Here is a 19591-nt window from a genome sequence, read left to right on the forward strand (position 1 = left end):
CATTTGCAAATAATGAACATTCTCTTTCTTCCTTTCAAATTTCTCACATCTTTCTGTTGTCTAACTGTATCAGTTAGTACCTCCAAAATGTTAGGTACTAACGGTGAGAGTGGACATAATAAAACTGTCTCCAGAGTTGTTCACATTCATTAAGCATGAATGTGAAGGAAAATATAAAATTCATTCATTCATGCAAAATTTATACTTTAAAATGAATCTTGATAAAGTTCAAATGTTTCTTAAAGCATTTCAATACTAATTATTTGGCTTGGTACTCTAAAATTTATAATCCTAATTTTTAAAAAGTGACAATTAAAAAAACTATTTTTACATTCAAAGTTGAAAAGGACTGAATAAAACAAAGGTTAAAAAATAAGAATCATGCTGGGCACGGTGGCTCACGCCTGTAATCCTAGCACTTTGGGAGGCCAAGGCGAGTGGACTGCCTGAGCTCAGGAGTTCGAGACCAGCCTGGGCAACACGATGAAACCTCCTCTCTACTAAAAATACAAAAAATTAGCCGGACATGGCAGCTTGCGCCTGTAATCCCAGCTACTTGGGAGGCTGAGACAGGAGAACTGCTAGAACCTGGGAGGCAGAGGTTGCAGTGAACCGAGATTGCGCCACTGCACTCCAGCGTGGGCGATAGAGTGAGACTCCGTTTCTAATAAAAAATAAAAATAAAAATAAGAATCTCTTACCTTCCCACTTTTTGGCTGCCAAGCAAGTCTGCAGATGGATTTTGCATTTATCACATCGTTGCATTTTTGTAGCAGTGGCCAACTAATAGCACATGTCTAATTGGTAAAAAAAGAAAATGTCTTTCCCTTTATGAAAATTCCCCCCCAAAATATATGCAGAACTGAATATATTTAAACGTTTCTTCAAATTAACATATATCTCAGAAAAATGCAACTTAATGTACCTTAATTATAATAATACCTGATATACCTAAACTGCTTTAAGTCCTTCAAAGATATGAAAAGTACAAATCTTAAATAACTAGAGTACTTTCTGTGCAGAATAAACAAACGATATACTTATTGAATCATACACACATACACAAAACCCCAATATGTGAAATTCTTAGAATGACTACAAAAAAAAAAAAATTCAAAGGTCTACTATAAAATGTTAAAGTGTCAAAAAGTCGTTTCTTTTAAATAGCTCAAGAATGAAGGGAAGGAACTGTGGATATTAAGGCATATTTGTGGAGGATATTTCTCTAGTCAATTACATTCATATTCTCCCTAGAAATGCCAAGCCATCTCTGATTGTCTTGGGAAGACTTAACCGTTTCCTCTGTCAATCTGGAGAACACCTCATTTCGTACCTCCTTTAAAACCTTTATTAGGCTGCATTTGAACAAATTGTACATGTGACTCTCCAAATCAAGTGTGACCCATAATTTTTTATCCCCAACTGTCTAACCCAAGGCCCAACGCATGGTCATGACGTTACAAATATAAAATAACTGAATTTATTCCCTTCATTTACAAAACTTAGAAAGTTAAATATAAGATTATCATTCCCCTTGTGATTAGGTACAAATGCAATTTACTTTGGCACTAGATTACTGTGGACTTTGATCACAAAAAGTATTTAATGGTAGCAAAGAAAACTCTAAAGAAAAGCAATTATTAATTTGGCCCAGTAATATGACATATAACAATTTATTACAGAAATGGGCAAAAAACTTTAAATTTAAATTACTGAGTTTACCTGATCTGAAATTTGCCACACTCTGACAGATCCATCACAACTAGCTGATGCCTGCAGGAATAAACAACACATTTCTCTATAGTCATAGCCATAATACCACACGGAAAGTGGTTCAATTAATTAAATCAAAAAGCCCTTTTATCAACTGGGTGAAATTTCCTGCTAACTCTCTTCCTGAATAAAACAAAGGTTGAAAAGTTCGAGTTAGCAGAAAATTGTTTAGATAGTAGGAAATATATTTTTAAACATATTCAGGAAAAACACAAAAAGAGAAGGAAAAAAGAATTACCAGAAAGATGTCCTTAGGATCAAAGGAAAGACTTAAAACAGGGGCATCATGTCCTCGAAATGTTTTCTGTTGGCTGCTATCCATCACATCCACAATTTTGACCAGAAAATCACTAAGAACAAAAAGAGTAACGCAAATGAATAAATGCTAATACAAAGGCCTCTCCTAAAAGCTATGATCCAAATATTTCTTCTTCTTCTTTTTTTTTTGAGATGGAGTCTTGCTCTGTCACCCAGGCTGGAGTGCAGTGGTGCGATCTCAATTGCAACCTCTACTTCCCGGGTTCAAGCGATTCTCCTGCCTTAGCTTCCCAAGTAGCTGGGATTACAGGTGCACATTACCACGCCCAGCTAATTTTTGTATTTTAAATAGAGACGGGGTTTCACCATGTTGGTCAGGCTGGTCTTGAACTCCCTACCTCGTGATCTGCCCACCTCAGCCTCCCAAAGTGCTAGGATTACAGGCAGGAGCCACCACACCTGTCCAAGTATTTCAAAATCACAAGAGTAAATGCTGTAATTTCTTTATAGCAGTTTATAAAATTTGGTACCCAAATTTAATGACTTACCTTTTAGTTTTGCTCTATAAATATGCTGAAAACACAAGTCAAGATTTCCCATTATGCTAAAATACAAACACTTCACACATGGCTTCTTTAGTTACATCTTAAACTTCTATTATTTGTTAATCTAATTATAGCTACAACCATTTTTAAAAGTACTATACCTTTCACTTCACCTCAGCAATTCAACCAATTATATTGTTTTCCTATGACAAAGAAGCATCAAGAGAAACTCCAAAATATTCTGACTATACAGTCCAAGTTCTAATTAAAATAATTTTTTTTTTTTGAGATGGAGTTTCACTCTTGTCACCCAGGCTGGAGTGCAATGGCGTGATCTCAACTCACTGCAACCTCTGTCTCCCAGGTTCAAGCAATGCTCCTGCCTCAGTCTCCCGAGTAGTTAGGAGTACAGGTGCCCGCTACCACGCCCAGCTCATTTTTGTATTTTTAATAGAGAAGAGGTTTCACTGTGTTGGCCAGGCTGGTCTTGAACTCCTGACCTCAGGTGATCTGCCCGCCTTGGCCTCCCGAAGGGCTGGGATTACAGGCATGAGTCACCATGCAAGCCCTACAATAATTTTTTTAAATTTTGAATCAAGCTATGCTTTCAGTATTATCAAATAGGCCATCTGCAGAGCAGTACATTTCTTTTCTTTTTTTTTTGGGGTGGGGACAGTGTCTTATTCTGTCACCTAAGCTGGAGTGCAGTGGTACCATCTTGGCCCACTGCAACCTCTGCCTCCTGGGTTCAAGTGATTCTCCTGTCTCAGCTTCCTGAGTAGCTGGGATTACAGGCACCCGTCACCACACCCAGCTAATTTTTTGTATTAGTAGAGACAGGGTTTTGCCATGTTGGTCAGGCTGGTCTTGAACTCCTGAGCTCAGGTGATCTGCCCACCTTGGCCTCCCAAAGTGCTGGGATTACAGGCGTGAGCCACCACACCTGGCCAAAGCAACATGTTTCAATTCAAAAAGAAGCCCAAGTTTGTCCTCAAAAACCTTTACTAGATAAAAGAATATATGAGGAAACAACAAACAACAAAAAATTAAGTCACAGTCCTGAAAACATTACCCTGAAACAAATAAACAAGTCCTTTTGTTCTAACATTATTTCCTTTTCTGATGTCAAAGAGCCTTACCTAGATCCAGCAGCAATTTTAGCACCATCCCCATTGAAGACCACATGGTTTGCATTTGTAGTGAAGCGAGTCAATATACCATCTGGAACGCCTTCAGGAAATGTGTGGACTTGAATAGTATTATTAGAAACTGCAGTGACCAATTTTCCATTCTAAAAGAAAAATTAAGGTAAGAAACATTAGCAAAACAAATCCAAATGACCAGGAGTCTCTCCACAGATAAAAATCCCGCAAAAAAAAAATCTTAAAAATGTAGTTCATATCAACAGAAAAATTATCACTAAATATACAACTTTGCTGGAATGTGCATTAGCAAGAAAAATTTGCTAGCTTTAGAAAAATTAATTCTACCTTCAGCAACCAATCCTTTAGCCTCTAATTTTTCTTTTATTCTGGTAAGAAAAATATTTAAATAGTACTTCTACGGATCCTAAGTGTTATAAAAATGAAGGAGACTCGAGAGAGCTTTTCAGAGAAAACAGAGCTAGTCTCAAAATGAGAAGGCATCAGAATGCATGGCCACAATAGTCACTGCCCTATGTTTCCACAACAAAATCATTACATGTCTTTTTAGAGTAAAGCCTAAATGCAGAATCCATGCCAGAGACTGGAGTGATATACCTACAAGGCAAGGAATGTTAAGAATTGTCAGACCACCAGAACCCAGAAGACAGGAATGGAACATATTCTCCCTCAGAGCCTTGGGAAGAGCCAATCATGACGACACCTTAATTTCAGACTTCCTGCCTTCTGAACTGTGAGATAATTTTCTGTTGTTTTAAGCCACCAAATTTGTGGCAATTTGTTACAGCAGCCTTAGTAAACTAATATATGTTCACTGATCAGAAAAAAAATGACAATATGAAAGTACTGGAGCTGGGTGTGGTGGTTTACACCTGTAATCCCAGCACTTTGGGAGGCTGAGGCAGGTGGATCATGTGAGGTCAGGAGTTTGAGACCAGTCTAGCCAACATGGTGAAACCCCGTCTGTACTAAAATTACAAAAAAATTAGCCAGGCATGGTGGTGGGCACCCAGCTGCGCCCACTTAATCGCAGTGAGCTGATACCACACCATTGTACTCCAGCCTAGGCAACAAGCGTGAAACTCCGTCTCAAAAAAAAAAAAGGTCGGTCGTGGTGGCTCATGCCTGTAATCCTGAGGCTGAGGCAGGTGGATCACAAGGTCAGGGGATTGAGACCATCCTGGGTAATACAGTGAAACCCCATCTCTACTAAAAATACAAAAAATTAGCGGGGCGTGGTGGCTGGCGCCTGTAGTCCCAGCTACTTGGGAGCCTGAGGCAGGAGAATGACCTGAACCTGGGAGGCGGAGCTTGCAGTGAGCCGAGATCTGCCACTGCACTTCAGCCTGGGCGACAGAGCGGAGACTCGTCTCAAAAAAAAAAAAAAAAAAAAGTATCCTGAGCAGAGGGTGAGTTCCTTATTTTATGAAGTAATCTCCATTAACATTTTGGGGTTAAGTCTTCTTAATTTTGTTATATTCGTGTGTGTGTTTGTGTGTGTGTATATATGTATTTATTTATTTTAACAAACATAAGACTACACTATATTAACTTCTGAATCTCATTCTTTTTTGACTTATTGTAAACTTATTTTCAACTTATTATAAATATCTTTTCAGATGAAAATAGAGATACCCTATTTTTATAGTGGTTGCATAGTATTCCATTATATGGCTCTACCAAAATTTATAAAATAACTTCTCAATTGAAAGACCCTTCAATTGTTTGTAACGTTTGCTATTATTATGAATTGTGCTTTTACTAATATCCTTTTCCACATAAACTTGAAAATAGCCAAAAATGACTGTGTGCATTCTAATTTTAATATATGGTATCAATTTGCTCTAAAAAAAAAAAAGTTTCTCACTTATATATCCAGCCACTGTGTGTGATAATATTTACTTCTCAAAGCCCTCACTATTACTGGGATTAGCAATATTTTTCGTCCTTGCCAATTTTATGGGGGAAAAAATCCAATTTTAAGATTTGCACTTCTTTGCTTACTAGTTAAGATTTAGCTTATATTTAATGTATGTTGGTCATTTATGTTTTTTCTTCCGGGAATGTATTTTCCAATTATATATGATCATTTTAAAAAGAATATCTAAACACCATCTTATCTACCTTAAATGCGCCTGGGTTTGGAAAAAATATGAATTCTGTGGAAAGATTTTTCTACCTAAACACAATATACTCAAATTAAAAGTCATCATGAATAAAAAGCTTAGGGGTTTACAGATACTTAATTGCCAAAGTCCTTCTGAATAAGTCTTCATTCTCCAAGTAGCCTACATCTCATTCCCATATTTGCCTTACACAAAACATGAGAAACATATATGAATATGTATCGGGAAAGTTAATAAAACATTCCCTTTTCTATAACAATTCCTTAAGTTATCTGAATCAGTAGGTGTTTTAGTCTGTTCTGTACTGCTATAAGAATACCACGGACTGGGTAATTTATAATGAACAGAAATTTATTGTCTCTTGATTCGACACTACAAGATTGAGGGGTTGGCATCTGGCAAGGGTCTTCTTATTGCATCATTCCATCTTGGAAGAGTAAAAAGAGGGCAAGAGGGAGAGCAAGAGGATCAAACTCACCCTTTTATGATGAACCCACTCCTGAGATAGTGGCATCAATCCAATCATGAGGCCAGAGCCCTCATGGTCTCAATACTTCTCAGTAGACCCCACCTCCCACCACTGTTATGTTGGGGATTAAGTTTCCAACACGTGCTTTTGGGGGAACACATTCAAACCACAGCAGTGAGCTAAAAACACCACTGGGTTTTCCCTTAAAGGAAAAAAGGGAACATTTAAACCGTTCTTGAAAGTAGTATTTTCCTGCACTTATTTTAATTGGTTCACCATTCATGTCCATTAATCTCTTTTAATAAACCACTCAAGAGTTTACCTTTAAAATTTTGGGGTGGTTAGGTATGGTGGTATGCACCTACAGTCCTAGCTACCTGGGAGGCTCAACTGGGAGGATTGCTTGAGCCCAGGAGTTTGAGACCAGTCTGAACAACATGGCAAGATCCCATTTCAAAAAAAAAAATTGGTGGGGCAAGTTATGGCATTATCATGCATTTAAAAATATTATTTCATGAGATAAAAAAAGCAAAGGTATATCTATATTCAAAAATATTTTGTCACATCCCTCAAAAAAAATTGGTAGGGCAAGTTATGGCATTATCATGCATTTAAAAATATTATTTCATGAGATAAACAAGGTATATCTATATTCTAAAATATTTTTTCACTCAAGCATAAAAATTACATGCCAGTATCATTTCATATCAATTGATATAACTGTTTTTACTACCTTCAAAGCACACGAATATGCCTTTTCTCCAACATTAATGAACTTAGGATCATCATCATCCAAGTCTTCCCAAATCCTCACATCACCATCACTTCCACAAGTCACAATAAAACTGTGAAGAAAAGACACAAATTAAAGTCATCGGGCATGGTGTCTCATGCCTATAACGCTAGCACTTTGGGAATACAAGGTGGGAAGATTGCCTGAGGCCAGGAGTTCGAGACTAGCCTCGAAAATACAGAGAGTCTCTATAATAAATTTAAAAATCAGCTACGCATGGTTACGTGTACCTGTAGTACCAGCTACTTGGGAGGCTGCAGTGGGAAGATCACTTGAGCCTGGGAGGTCAAGGCTGCAGTGAACCATGATGGCACCACTGCACTCCAGCCTGGGCAACAGAGCAAGACTCTCAAAAGAAAGAAAAAAAAGTCACCTAGTTTCATACATATTAGTTTTTTGGAATGCTACCTCTGTATTTACCACTTTTTCATAAAATGAAGACATTAGCCAGTATTTTTTCTCATACACATAAACCTTAAAAATAAAGTGCTAATTTTCTTCCATAAAATAAAATGAGTTTAATACTCTAGTTCTTCTTTGGCATAAGATTATAAAATTTTGAGGCAGAGTCTCATTCTTTTGCCTAGGCAGCAGCACGATTACAGCTCTCTACACCCTCCGCCTCCCCGGCTCAAGCGATCAACCCACCTCAGCTCCCCAAGTAGCTGGGACTACACGCGCATGCCATCATGCCTGGTTAATTTGTTTATTCTTTGTAGAGACAGGGTCTCCCTACATTGCTGAGGCTGGTCTTGAGCTCCCAGGCTCAAGGGATCTGCCTGCCTTGACCTCTCGGAGTCAAGGGATTACCGACATGAGTCACCATGCTTGGCCAGCTTAAAATCATTTATTTTTAAGAATGTAAGAAAAATGGGTATATAATCTCTGCAACAATAATGACCGTATCTTCCTTGCCCACCATTGTATCCCTAGCACCAAACAGTCTCTGACAGAAACCTTAATAAATGTTTGTTGAATTAATAAATGAATAGATGTGTGAGCTCAACCATCCAAACATGTTTCAAATAGCCATCTGTATCTACCTTATTTTAAACTTCTCATCTTTCAAATGCTTTTACTCATTTAGTATGTGCCCTATCTATATATATACAAAAAAGCAAATAAAAACAAAATATAACTTATGTAATAAAATAGAAAAATAATATACAGCAAAAAAAAAAAAAACTATATAAAGAGTTGTGGATGTTCTAAAGGAAAAGATTAATTATCACCTGGAAAAATCAAAAAGGTTCATAAGAAAGATAGTATTTACACCGGGAAGTCAAAGAACAAGTAGGACTAGATATGCCAAGACTGGTGACAAGGGCAGTTCCAGAGAAAATCACATGAACCAAAATATAGTTAATACAGCACGGGGGAGTTTACCTGGAGCACACAAGCCAGGAAAGGAAACGGAAAATGAAGTCTAGGTCACCTATTTAGAATAACCTTAATGCCAGAGTAAGGTGATTAGGCTCCCTTCTATAGGGAGTAGATAGGAGGACCACAAGTCTCATTTTGCCTGGAATGCTCCCGGTTTATCTGTCCAATCGGCCTGGCATTTGTTCAGAAATTTTCACTTTAAAACGTATTGCATCCGGAATTAGTTGGTTCTTGGTCTCACTGACTTCAAGAATGAAACCGCAGACCCCTCATGATGTTAGTTTTTAAAGATGGTGTGTCCGGAGTTTGTTCTTTCAGACGTTCAGATATGTCTGGAGCTTCTTCCTTCTGGTGGATTCCTGGTCTCGCTGTCAGGAGTGAAACTGCAGCCCTTCACGGTGTTACAGCTTTTAAAAGCGGCATGGATCGAAACACTGAGCAGCAGCAACAGCTATTGCAAAGAATGCAAACACAGAACTTCCAAAACGTGGAAGAGAATCCGAGCTGGTTGCCGCTGCTGGCGCCGCAACCTGCTTTTATTCCCTTATCTGACCCCACCCCCATCCTGCTGATTGGTCCATTTTACAGAGAGCTGATTGGCCTATTTTACAGAGAGCTGATTGGTCCGTTTTGACAGAGTGCTGATTGGTGCATTTACAATCCTTGAGCTAGACAGAGTGCTAAAAGGAAAATTTCTCCAAGTCCCCACTAGGTTAGCTATATACAGAGTACCAATTGGTGTATTTACAAACCTTGAGCCAGATGCAGAGTACTGATAGGTGTATTTACAAACCCTGAGCTAGACACAGAGTGCTGACTGGTGCGTTTACAATCCGTGAGCTAGACACAGAGTGCTAGACGGAAAAGTTCTCCAAGTCCCCACTAGGTTAGCTAGATACAGAGTACCAATTGGTGTATTTACAAACCTTGAGCTAGACAGAGTGCTGATTGGTGTATTTACAAACCCTGAGCTAGACACAGAGTGCTGATTGGTGTATTTACAATTCCTTAGCTAGACATAAGGGTTCTCCAAGTCCCTACTAGACTGAGGAGCCCAGTTGGCTTCTCCTAGTGGATCCTGCACTGGGGCTGCAGGCGGAGCTGCCCGCCAGACCCAAGCCGGGCCTGCAATCCTCAGCCCTTGGGCAGTCAATGGGACCGGGTGCCAAGCAGCAGGGGGCAGCACCCGTCGGGGAGAGTCGGGCGGAGCTGGAGCCCTCCATGGATGGGGGGCTCGGACATGGCAGGCTGCAGGTCCCGAGCCCTGTCCCACGGGAAGGCGGCTGAGGCCCGGAGACAATTCTAGCGCGCTGCATGCAGGCCGGCAGTGCTGGGGGACCCCGGCGCAACCTCCGCAACTGCTGGCCCAGGTCCTAAGCTCCTCACTGCCCTGGGCCGGCGGCTCCAGCCGGCCACTCCGTGTGTGAGACCCAGGCCGGGCCGTGCCCGCCAGAACTCCTGCTGGCCCCTGAGTGCAGTGCACAGCCCTGGTTCCCGCCCATGCCTCTCCCTCCACACCTCCCCACAAGCAAGCAGAAGGAGGCGGCTCCAGCCTCGGCCAGCCCAGAGAGGGGCTCCCACAGTGCCGTGGCGGGCTGAAGGGTTCCTCAAGCGCCACCAGAGTGGACGCTGAGGCCGAGGAGCCACGGAGAGTGAGGGCTACTAGCACACTGTCACCTCTCAATATCAGTATTAGTTGCATCAAAATTGGCTAGGGTGGAGCCTGACCAACATGGCGAAACCCCAACTCTACTAAAAATACAAACATCAGTCAGGCATGGTGGTGTGCACACCTGTAATGCCAGCTACTCCAGAGGCTGCGGTATGAGAATTGTTTGAACCCAGGAGGCACAGGATGCAGTGAGCCGAGATCGCACTACTGTAGCCTGGGAAACAGAGCGCAACACTGTCTCAGAAAAAAAAAAAAAAAAAAGGCTAGGGTGGGTTTGGCAGACCTTTTCTTTGTACTTCCAGCTTCTGCCATGATCTCATTTAGTAATATAACACACACAACACATGGTTAAATCTGTAAAATGACTGGTGATAAACTATCTTCCCTTTCCCTACACGTTCCTGATGCAGTGTAACTAATAAATCCTTTCAGGGACAATATGTCAGTAAAAAACGGAATGAATTCAGACATAAGACCCTAGGGATAGCTACTTCTTTCAGTCCCAATGGTGATGAGAAAGTATTTCACGTTTCTGTTACGATGGACCTTTTTTTTTTTTTTTTTTGAGACAGAGTCTCACTGTCTCCCAGGCTGAAGTGCAGTGGTGCTATCAAAGCTCACTGTAACCTCCACCTCCTGGGTTCAAGTGATTCTCCTGCCTCAGCCTCCCAAGTAGCTGGGACTGCAGGCGTGCGCGACCACACCCAGCTAATCTTTGTGTGTGTGTGTGTGTGTTTTTTTTTTTTTTTTTTTTTTTGAGGCGGAGTCTCGCTCTGTCGCCCGGGCTGGAGTGCAGTGGCCGGATCTCAGCTCACTGCAAGCTCCGCCTCCCGGGTTTACGCCATTCTCCTGCCTCAGCCTCCCGAGTAGCTGGGACTACAGGCGCCCGCCACCTCGCCCGGCTAGTTTTTGTATTTTTAGTAGAGATGGGGTTTCACCGTGTTAGCCAGGATGGTCTCGATCTCCTGACCTCGTGATCCGCCCGTCTCGGCCTCCCAAAGTGCTGGGATTACAGGCTTGAGCCACCGCGCCCGGCCTAATCTTTGTGTTTTTAGTAGAGACGGGGTTTCACCATGTTGGCCAGGCTGGTCTCAAACTCCTGACCTCAGGTGATCCACCCACCTCAGCCTCTCAAAGTGCTGGGATTATAGGCATAAGCCACCACACCCAGCCCCGATGGGCTTCTTGGTATATCAGCAGGTGCACTGGAGGAGATGTACAAAGTTACAGGTGCCAGTTGGTGGGACCAATGGAAAATTATAGTGAAATATAGTGAAATTAATAAGAAATAAAGGCAGAAAATAGAGTTAAGCAGTCTTCTAAAGAGCTTTTAGAGTAGTTTGAATGTTTTTCTAAATGGTTTTGTCCTTTATTGTATCAAATAACTACATATTAATTTTATTGATTGCTATGCTTTTTAAATGTTGGGAAAAAAATAAAAACCAACACAATCCTTTCAGTGGCAATGAGCTAAAAAAGTATATCAAGTACATATTTAACAAAAGATTAAATACTAAATTTCTGCTCAGGAAAGTTGATAATGAAAATATAACTTGAATAAAATGTTAGTTGACATTTACCACGGGGCTATAGTGACACTAGAGTGATAACACCAACCACAGGAAAATTAGAAGAGAAAAAAGTCCCGAAGAAGAATCAGTATCTATTCAAGTTAGTAGTTATCTTAAGAAGGCTGCCTGAAAACTGTGATTCTACTCCTGCAGAAGGTGAGTTTGTATCTTGTGAAGCATGATTCTTCCTAAGAACTTAGTGCTCTCCAAAACAACTTTCTGAGGTGATGAAAATGGTCTATACCTGGTTACTGAGCAATTGTGGCTAATGTGACAGAGAAACTGAATTTTTAATGAAGTTAACCTTAACTGATTTAAATCTATATAGCTGCACGTGTCTAGAAGCTACTGTATTGGACAGTGCAGCATTAAAAGAAATGTCAGCTGTTCTAAAATAATTTTGTTCACTTTTCATTCCAAGTTTTCTGGTCCTAGCATAAAAAGCGAAGTGGGGAGGCTGAGGAGGGCGGATCACGAGGTCAGGAGATGGAGACCATCCTGGCTAACACGGTGAAACCCCATCTCTACTAAAAATACAAAATTAGCCGGGTGTTGTGGCGGCACCTGTAGTCCCGGCTACTGGGGAAGCTGAGGCAGGAGAATGGCGTGAACCCGGGAGGCAGAGTTTGCAGTGAGCCGAGAACGCGCCATTGCACTCCAGCCTGGGCAACAGAGCGAGACTCCGTCTCAAAAAAAAGAAAAAAAAAAAAAGTGAAGTGACTGTTAATGGGTTGTCTCCATTAGCAAAAGAACTTTCGGATGAGATCAGGTGCGTTCAGGGTGGTATGGCCATGGACAGCAAAAGAACTTTCAAACAGTTAAATGATAAAAGTATTATATCAATGTCATCAGGAGTTTTAAATAGAAAATCACCCATATTAATTCCAATAATAGTTTAGTTTACTCTTCAGTTCATGGAAACAAAGTAAATCTTCTGGAAGTTCATTCTGCTGAAAGTGAAATATCTGACATCATTGGGGATTCTATCTAAATTTATTTGAAAAGTTTAACACTAGTGATAAAATTCTTAATTTTTACAGTAATACAAATACAAACTTTGGCAGGAAATAGAGTTAAGCAGTCCTGTGAAAGAAGTGCTTTCAGAGTAGTCTAAACTTTCTTCTAAATGGTTTTATCCTTTATTGTATCAAATAACTACATACTAATTTTGTTTTCTACAATGCTGTAGGAAAAATCAATATTCTTTTTTTTTCCTTTTTGAAACAGGGTCTTGCTCTGTTGCCTAGGCTGGAGTGCAGTGGCACCATCTCGGGTCACTGCAACCTCCACTTCCCAGGTTCAAGTGATTCTCCTGCCTCAGCCTCCCAAGTAGCTGTTATTACAGGCACGTGCCACCCATACCTGGCTAATTTTTGTATTTTCACTAGAGATGGGGTTTCACCATCTCTGGTCTCTGGCCAGGCTGGTCTTGAACTCCTGACCTCAAGTGATATGCCTACCTCAGCCTTCTGAAGTGCTGGAATTACAGACGTAAGCCACTGCACCCAGCCAGAAAAATCAATGTTCTTACTATATTAGGAAACCTGTGAAACACAAAAGTACTTGAATTTGGAATTACAATTCATGATTCTGTCCAAATTAGCTGCAAGATAACATACCAACAAAAAAGAAGCCATACTTGTCAAATTTTCAGATTTTATTTATATCTAGAATTGCAGAACAACAGAATTTTTGAAAAAAACATGTTTTGTTTCTGATTTTGTTGCTCAGGCTGGAGTGCAGTGGCCCTACCATGGCTCACTGCAGCCTTGACCTCCTGGGCTCAAGCAATCCTCCCACCTCAGCTGCACACAAATCAATGTTAAATACACAAAAACTACTAGACCTCCTGGCCTCAAGCAATCCTCCCACCTCAGCAGTGCACAAACAAATGTTAATTAAATACACTAAAAATACTAGGATTGCAGGACATACTTTCTCCCTCTGCTTGGAATGATTAGGTTTTAAAATCTGTAAGCCTTTGAAGAGCGACACTGTAAAACAACCTAAGGGTCCTACTGTAATAATGGTATTATTATTATCAGAAACAAGTCCCCTAAATCTTAGTTGCATTTAGTTGAAAACAGACATCTTTAATCAAAGCATTCAACCTAAGCTTTTGAAGCTTTTAGTGAAATGCAATTCATGAAAACAAAACCTATGCACAGGAAGACACTGAAATTTATCCCTACAAAAGCAAATAAGAATTGAACAAATTGCACATGAAAAGCTGGTATGGTGAATGATTTCATTTTAAAATTCTGTAACTGTACTTTGAAATATCTTGACTTGTGGGAAGAATCTTTTGATAGAACTCCTATTTTTAATTGTATAAATTTACGTTCTGTGCCAGAATGAAATACAAGAGTAGGCTTAAAATCTGTGAACTATCCAAAAGAATCATAGACAACTTGATGAATTTTGTCCTTAAAAATAGTGAAGACCCTATTATTGAAGAAGGGTACCCTGAATGGAGATAAAAAGACAGAACCTATAAAAATACTGAGGCTGAAGTATTTACTCATTTCAATTAAAACAAATTCTTAAAAATTATGACTCTCCCAGCTAGTAGAATTTGCTCTGAGCCTGCCAAGTACCTTAGAACCTAACATTTTTCTCTTTAAAAAATGTTATAGTCTAGGCGAGGCATGGTGGCTCATGCCTGTAATCCCAGCACTTTGGGAGGCTGAGGTGGGCGGATCACCTGAGGTCGGAGTTCGAGACCAGCCTGACCAACATGGAGAAACCCCATCTCTACTAAAAATACAAAATTAGCCGGGCATGGTGGCGCATGCCTGTAATCCGAGCTACTTGGGAGGCTGAGGCAGGAGAACTGCTTGAACCCGGAGGCAGAGGTTGCAGTGGGCCGAGATGGTGCCACTGTACTCCAGCCTGGGCAACAAGAGTAAAACTCTGACTCAAAAAAAAAAAAAAAAAGAATTGAAGATCTAACTTCAAATTTATAAGGCATAAAATGCAACTCTAAACAAGGCTAGAGCTAATTTTATGAGAAAAATTAAAATAACACTGTATTAAAAATATTTTTTCAGAAAGATATCAGTAATACCATAGGACAGGCTAAAAACTGATTAAAGCACATAAATACGTACCAGAAATGATTATCCTACATATATTAACATTGAGATCATATGTTTAATGTTTGGATAATCAATGTAAATAAATATTTTTAATTTTTCTTGGGTAAACTGGGTAAGTTGTTAATTTACATATTCCTAGAAAATTGTACCTTTGTTTCTAATTTTCAAAACTATTAGCATAAGAGTGTCAATGTATCACATATTTTGAAGCCTTTACTGTACCTTTTTTATCTCTAATATTATTTTATTTGTGCCTTCTCTTTTTTGATTCATGACTCTTGCTAAAGCTTTGTTCTACCAGGTTCTGCCCCCAAGAAACCAGATTTTAGTTATAAGATGTATGGGGATTTACATCTTATACATCTTATACATGTGGTGGTTCATGCCTGTAACCCCAGCACTTTGGGAGGCCAAGGCCGGTGGATGAATTGAGGTCAGGAATTCAAGACTAGCCTGGCCAACATGGTGAAACCTTGTCTCTACTAAAAATGCAGAAATTAGCCAGCTGTCCTGGAGGGCATCTGTGATCCCAGCTACTTGGGAGGCTGAGCCAGGAGAATCGCTTGAACCCAGGAGGTGTAGGTTACAGTGAGCAGAGGTCGTGCCATTGCACGATCTGGAGTGCCAGACACTTCAGCCTGGGTGACAGAGCTAGACTCCATCTCAAAAAAAGAAATCCACTATCAGTGTCTGGGCATGAAGATTAATTATATCAAGACTTCATCCACTTTATGACATAACCTCAAGGAGTCAATGATTACCGATGCATTTCTTACTACCTCGACTCTATCCTCAGAGAGCAACATTCCTTCCCTAATCTGACCACCTCTCCTTGACTCCTTCATTGAGTCTCATGAAGTTCATGGTAAGGCACCAGCAAAATCTCTATCTACTCAGCTTTCTTTCTGGTCATTCTTCTGGAGTCAGTGTTTCCTCTTCAGCCCTCTTAAGTAGTGACTGATTTCTTTCTATACCCCTCTGGTACTAGAGACAAAATCAAAACCACGTAGTGTCAACCTCACTAATTCAAATTCCTTCCCTTCTATTATCTTGAATCCACTTCAAAGTTTTCATTCTTACCACTTTATAAAACTTGCCAATGGCCTCCACATTGCTAAATCTAATGGTGAATTCTCAGTCTTCAACCTGACCCACCAGGAGCATCTGACAGAGTTTATTATTTCCTGTTCTTCAAACACTTCATTTGGCTTCTAAACATCCTTCTTGTCTTTCAGTCCTCTACTTTTCTAGCTACTCTTTCTTAGTCTCCTTAGCTGGATCCTCTTTAACTTGATCTCTAAATATTTTGGAGTACCCTTGAACGTCTTTTCTTACCTATATTTACTCCTTCACTAAGTGATTTCATCCAAGTTCACAGTAATAAATACTATGTATATAAGGGCAATTCCCACATTTATATTCTTAGCCAGGACCTCAATCCTGAACTCTGGAAATTATCAGCTAAAGGTGTAAAGGTGACCCTTGAACAACATGGGCGTTATGGGTTCTGACCCTGCAACAGTCAAAAATCCACATATAAGTTTTGATTCTCCCAAAACTTTACTAATAGCCTGCTGTTGATTAGAAGCCTTACTGATAACATAAACAGTCAATTAACACATATTTTGTGTATGTATTATATACTGTATCTGTACAATATAGTAATATAGAGAAAAAATATATCAGGAAAATCATAAAGAGGAGAAAATATATTTACTATTCACTAAGAGGAAGTAGATCATCATAAAGGTCTTCATCCTTATCATCTTCACATTGAGAAGGCCGATGGGGAACAGGAAGAGGAGTTGGTCTTGCTGTCTCAGAGGTGGAAGCGGGGAGGAAGCAGAGGAGGAGGCAGGAGAGGCAGGCATACTTGGTGTGACTTTATAAAAACACATCATAATTTCCATCTGACTCTTTTCCTTTTTAATTTCTCTAAAAATGTTTCCATACAGTACCAATCCTTCTTCCACCATTTCCTTTAGTTTCAGTGCTCATATCGTAGAAGGGTCTATGTTGTAAAATAAGTCAAAAGCAGTCTTGAATAATCAGAACCCTTCTGCCAGATTACCTAAAGTCAATTTTGTTTTCTGGCACTGCTTCTTCTACATCTTCTTCCCTATCACCTGGCACTAGTTTGGAAGCACTCAGTTCTATCAAATTGTCTTCTGCTAACTCTTGGGCTTAGTGTCTATTAGCTTTTTTTTTTTTTTTTTTTTTTTTGGAGACAGAGTTTTGCTCTGTCGGCCAGCCTGGAATTGTGCAGCGGCACAATCTCGGCTCACTGCAACCTCCACCTCCCAAGAGAAGGTGGCATGTGGGATTACAGGTGTGTGCCACCACACCCAGCCAATTTTTTTATGTTTTTGGTAGAAATGGGGGTCTCATCATGTTGGCCAGGTTGGTCTCGAACTCCTGACCTCAAGTGATCCATCTGCCTGGGCCTCCCAAAGTGTTGGGATTACAAGTGTGAGCCACCACGCCCAGTCGTGTCTGCTAGCTCTTGAATGTCTCCAAGCACCATATCTTGAAATTACTTCGCTCCCTATCTTTTTTGCCATACCCACAATCTCCTTCATGATTTCCTTGACTGGCTCTGCTGTCAATCTTAAGTCATGCACAACATCTGGACACAGTTTCCTCCGGCAGGAATTTATTGTTTTGGGCTTGATGGCCTTCAGAGCTTTTTCTATAACAATGATGGCATCTTCAATGGTGTAAACCTTCCAGACTTTTATGATGTTCTCTCTACTGGGGTTCTCTTCCACAGCAATGACAATCCTTTCCATAGAATAGCTTATGTAATGAGCCTGTAAAGGTCTGTATGAACTCCTGATCTAGAGGCTGAATTCGAGGCATTGTGTTTGGGGGCAAGTATACCACTTTGACACCTTTAGTATTGAACTTATGGGGTTCTGGGTGGCCAGGGGCATTGCCCAACATTAAAAGAATTTTAAAGGCAGTCCCTTACTAGCAAGGTACTTTCTGACTTCAGGCACAAAGCATCAGTGAAACCAATCCAGAAAAAAAGGTTCTCATTGTCTAGGTCTTCTTGTTATACAATTAAGAGACTGGTAGCTGGTGTTTATCTTTTCCCTTCAAAGCCTGGGGGTTAGTAGCTTTATAAATAATGGCAGTTCTGATCATAAATCTGACTGTATTTGCACCAAACTTTAGAATTAGCCGTCCTGCCTCAAATCTTGGTGCTCACTTCCCTTCCTTACTAATAAATGTCCTTTGTGGCATTTCATCCCCGCCCCCCCCAGAATAGGGCACTTTAATCTACATTAAAAATCTGTTCAGGCCGGGCGCGGTGGCTCACGCCTGTAATCCTAGCACTTTGGGAGGTCAAGACGGGCGGATCACGAGGTCAGGAGATCGAGACCATCCTGGCTAACACGGCGAAACCCTGTCTCTACTAAAAATACAAATAATTAGCCAGGCGTGGTGGCAGGCGCCTGTAGTCCCAGCTACTTGGGAGGCTGAGGCGGGAGAATGGCGTGAACCCGGGAGGCGGAGCTTGCAGTGAGCCGAGATCGCACCACTGCACTCGAGCCTGGGCAACAGAGCAAGACTCCCTCTTTAAAAAAAAAAAAAAAAAAAAAAAAAAAAACCTGTTCAACAGCCTGGCCAACATGACAAAACCCCCTCTCTACTAAAAATCTAAAAATTAGCTGGGTGTGGTGGCGCATGCCTGTAATCCCAGCTACTTGGGAGGCTGAGGTAGGAGAATCACTTGAACCCAGGAGGCGGAGGTTGCAGTGAGCCAAGATTGCGCCACTGCACTCCAGCCGGGGAGACAGAGCCCAACTCCATCTCAAAAAAACAAAACAAACAAACAAAAAACCTGTTCAAGCAGATGTCCTTTCTCCTCAATGATTTTCTTTCTTTTTTTTTTTTTTTGAGACGGAGTCTCGCTCTGTCGCCCAAGCTGGAGAGCAGTGGCCGGATCTCAGCTCACTGCAATCTCCGCCTCCCGGGTTCACGCCATTCTCCTGCCTCAGCCTCCCGAGTAGCTGGGACTACAGGCGCCCGCCACCACGCCCGGCTAGTTTTTTGTACTTTTTAGTAGAGACGGGGTTTCACCGTGTTAGCCAGGATGGTCTCGATTTCCTGACCTTGTGATCCGCCCGCCTCAGCCTCCCAAAGTGCTGGGATTACAGGCTTAAGCCACCGCGCCCAGCCTCAATGATTTTCTTAATCATGTCTGGGAATCTGTCTGCTGCTGTCTCTTGGTCAGCAGAAGCTGACTCTACTGTCATCTTGCCTTTTCCTTTTCTTTTTTTTTTTTTTTTTTTTTGGAGATGGAGTTTCGCTCTTGTTCCCCAGGCTGGAGTGCAATGGCATAATCTTGGCTCACTGCAACCTCTACCTCCCGGTTTCAAGTGATTCTCCTGCCTCAGCCTCCTGAGTAGCTGGAATTACAGGTGCCCGCCACTGTGCCTGGCTAATATTTTGCATTTTTAGTAGAGACAGGGTTTCACCATGTTGGGCATGCTCATCTCAAACTCCTGACCTCAGGTGATCCACCCACCTCCGCCTCCCAAAATGTTGGGATTACAGGCGTGAGCCATTGCACCCAGCCATCTTGACATTTCCTAAGCCAAATCTCTTTCTGATATTATCAAACTATCCTCTGTTGGTATTAAACTTTCCAGCTTTAGATCCTCCACCTTCCTTTTGCTTTGAGTTGTCAGATAATGACTTCACCTTTTCTGGAACCACATTAGAGTCTATAGC

At 41.0% G+C, this 19591-nt stretch overlaps 1 protein-coding gene across 3 annotated transcripts in view; it reads right to left on the minus strand.

Moving 5' to 3' along the window:
* The window catches only part of WDHD1 (WD repeat and HMG-box DNA binding protein 1), an 83681-nt gene that overhangs the window by 61286 nt on the left and 2804 nt on the right, over nucleotides 1–19591 (minus strand). For all 3 annotated transcript variants that reach the window (XM_030929776.1, XM_030929775.1, XM_010372042.2), the window contains exons 3-7: nucleotides 7068–7179; nucleotides 3716–3867; nucleotides 2012–2123; nucleotides 1723–1773; nucleotides 702–797 (exon numbers count right to left, since the gene is read on the minus strand). In XM_030929776.1, coding sequence (XP_030785636.1) covers nucleotides 702–797; nucleotides 1723–1773; nucleotides 2012–2123; nucleotides 3716–3867; nucleotides 7068–7179 — 523 coding nt within the window. The remainder of the gene's footprint in view (nucleotides 1–701; nucleotides 798–1722; nucleotides 1774–2011; nucleotides 2124–3715; nucleotides 3868–7067; nucleotides 7180–19591) is intronic.

This window comes from Rhinopithecus roxellana, chromosome 5 (assembly GCF_007565055.1).
Source record: "Rhinopithecus roxellana isolate Shanxi Qingling chromosome 5, ASM756505v1, whole genome shotgun sequence".
Lineage (NCBI taxonomy): Eukaryota > Metazoa > Chordata > Mammalia > Primates > Cercopithecidae > Rhinopithecus > Rhinopithecus roxellana.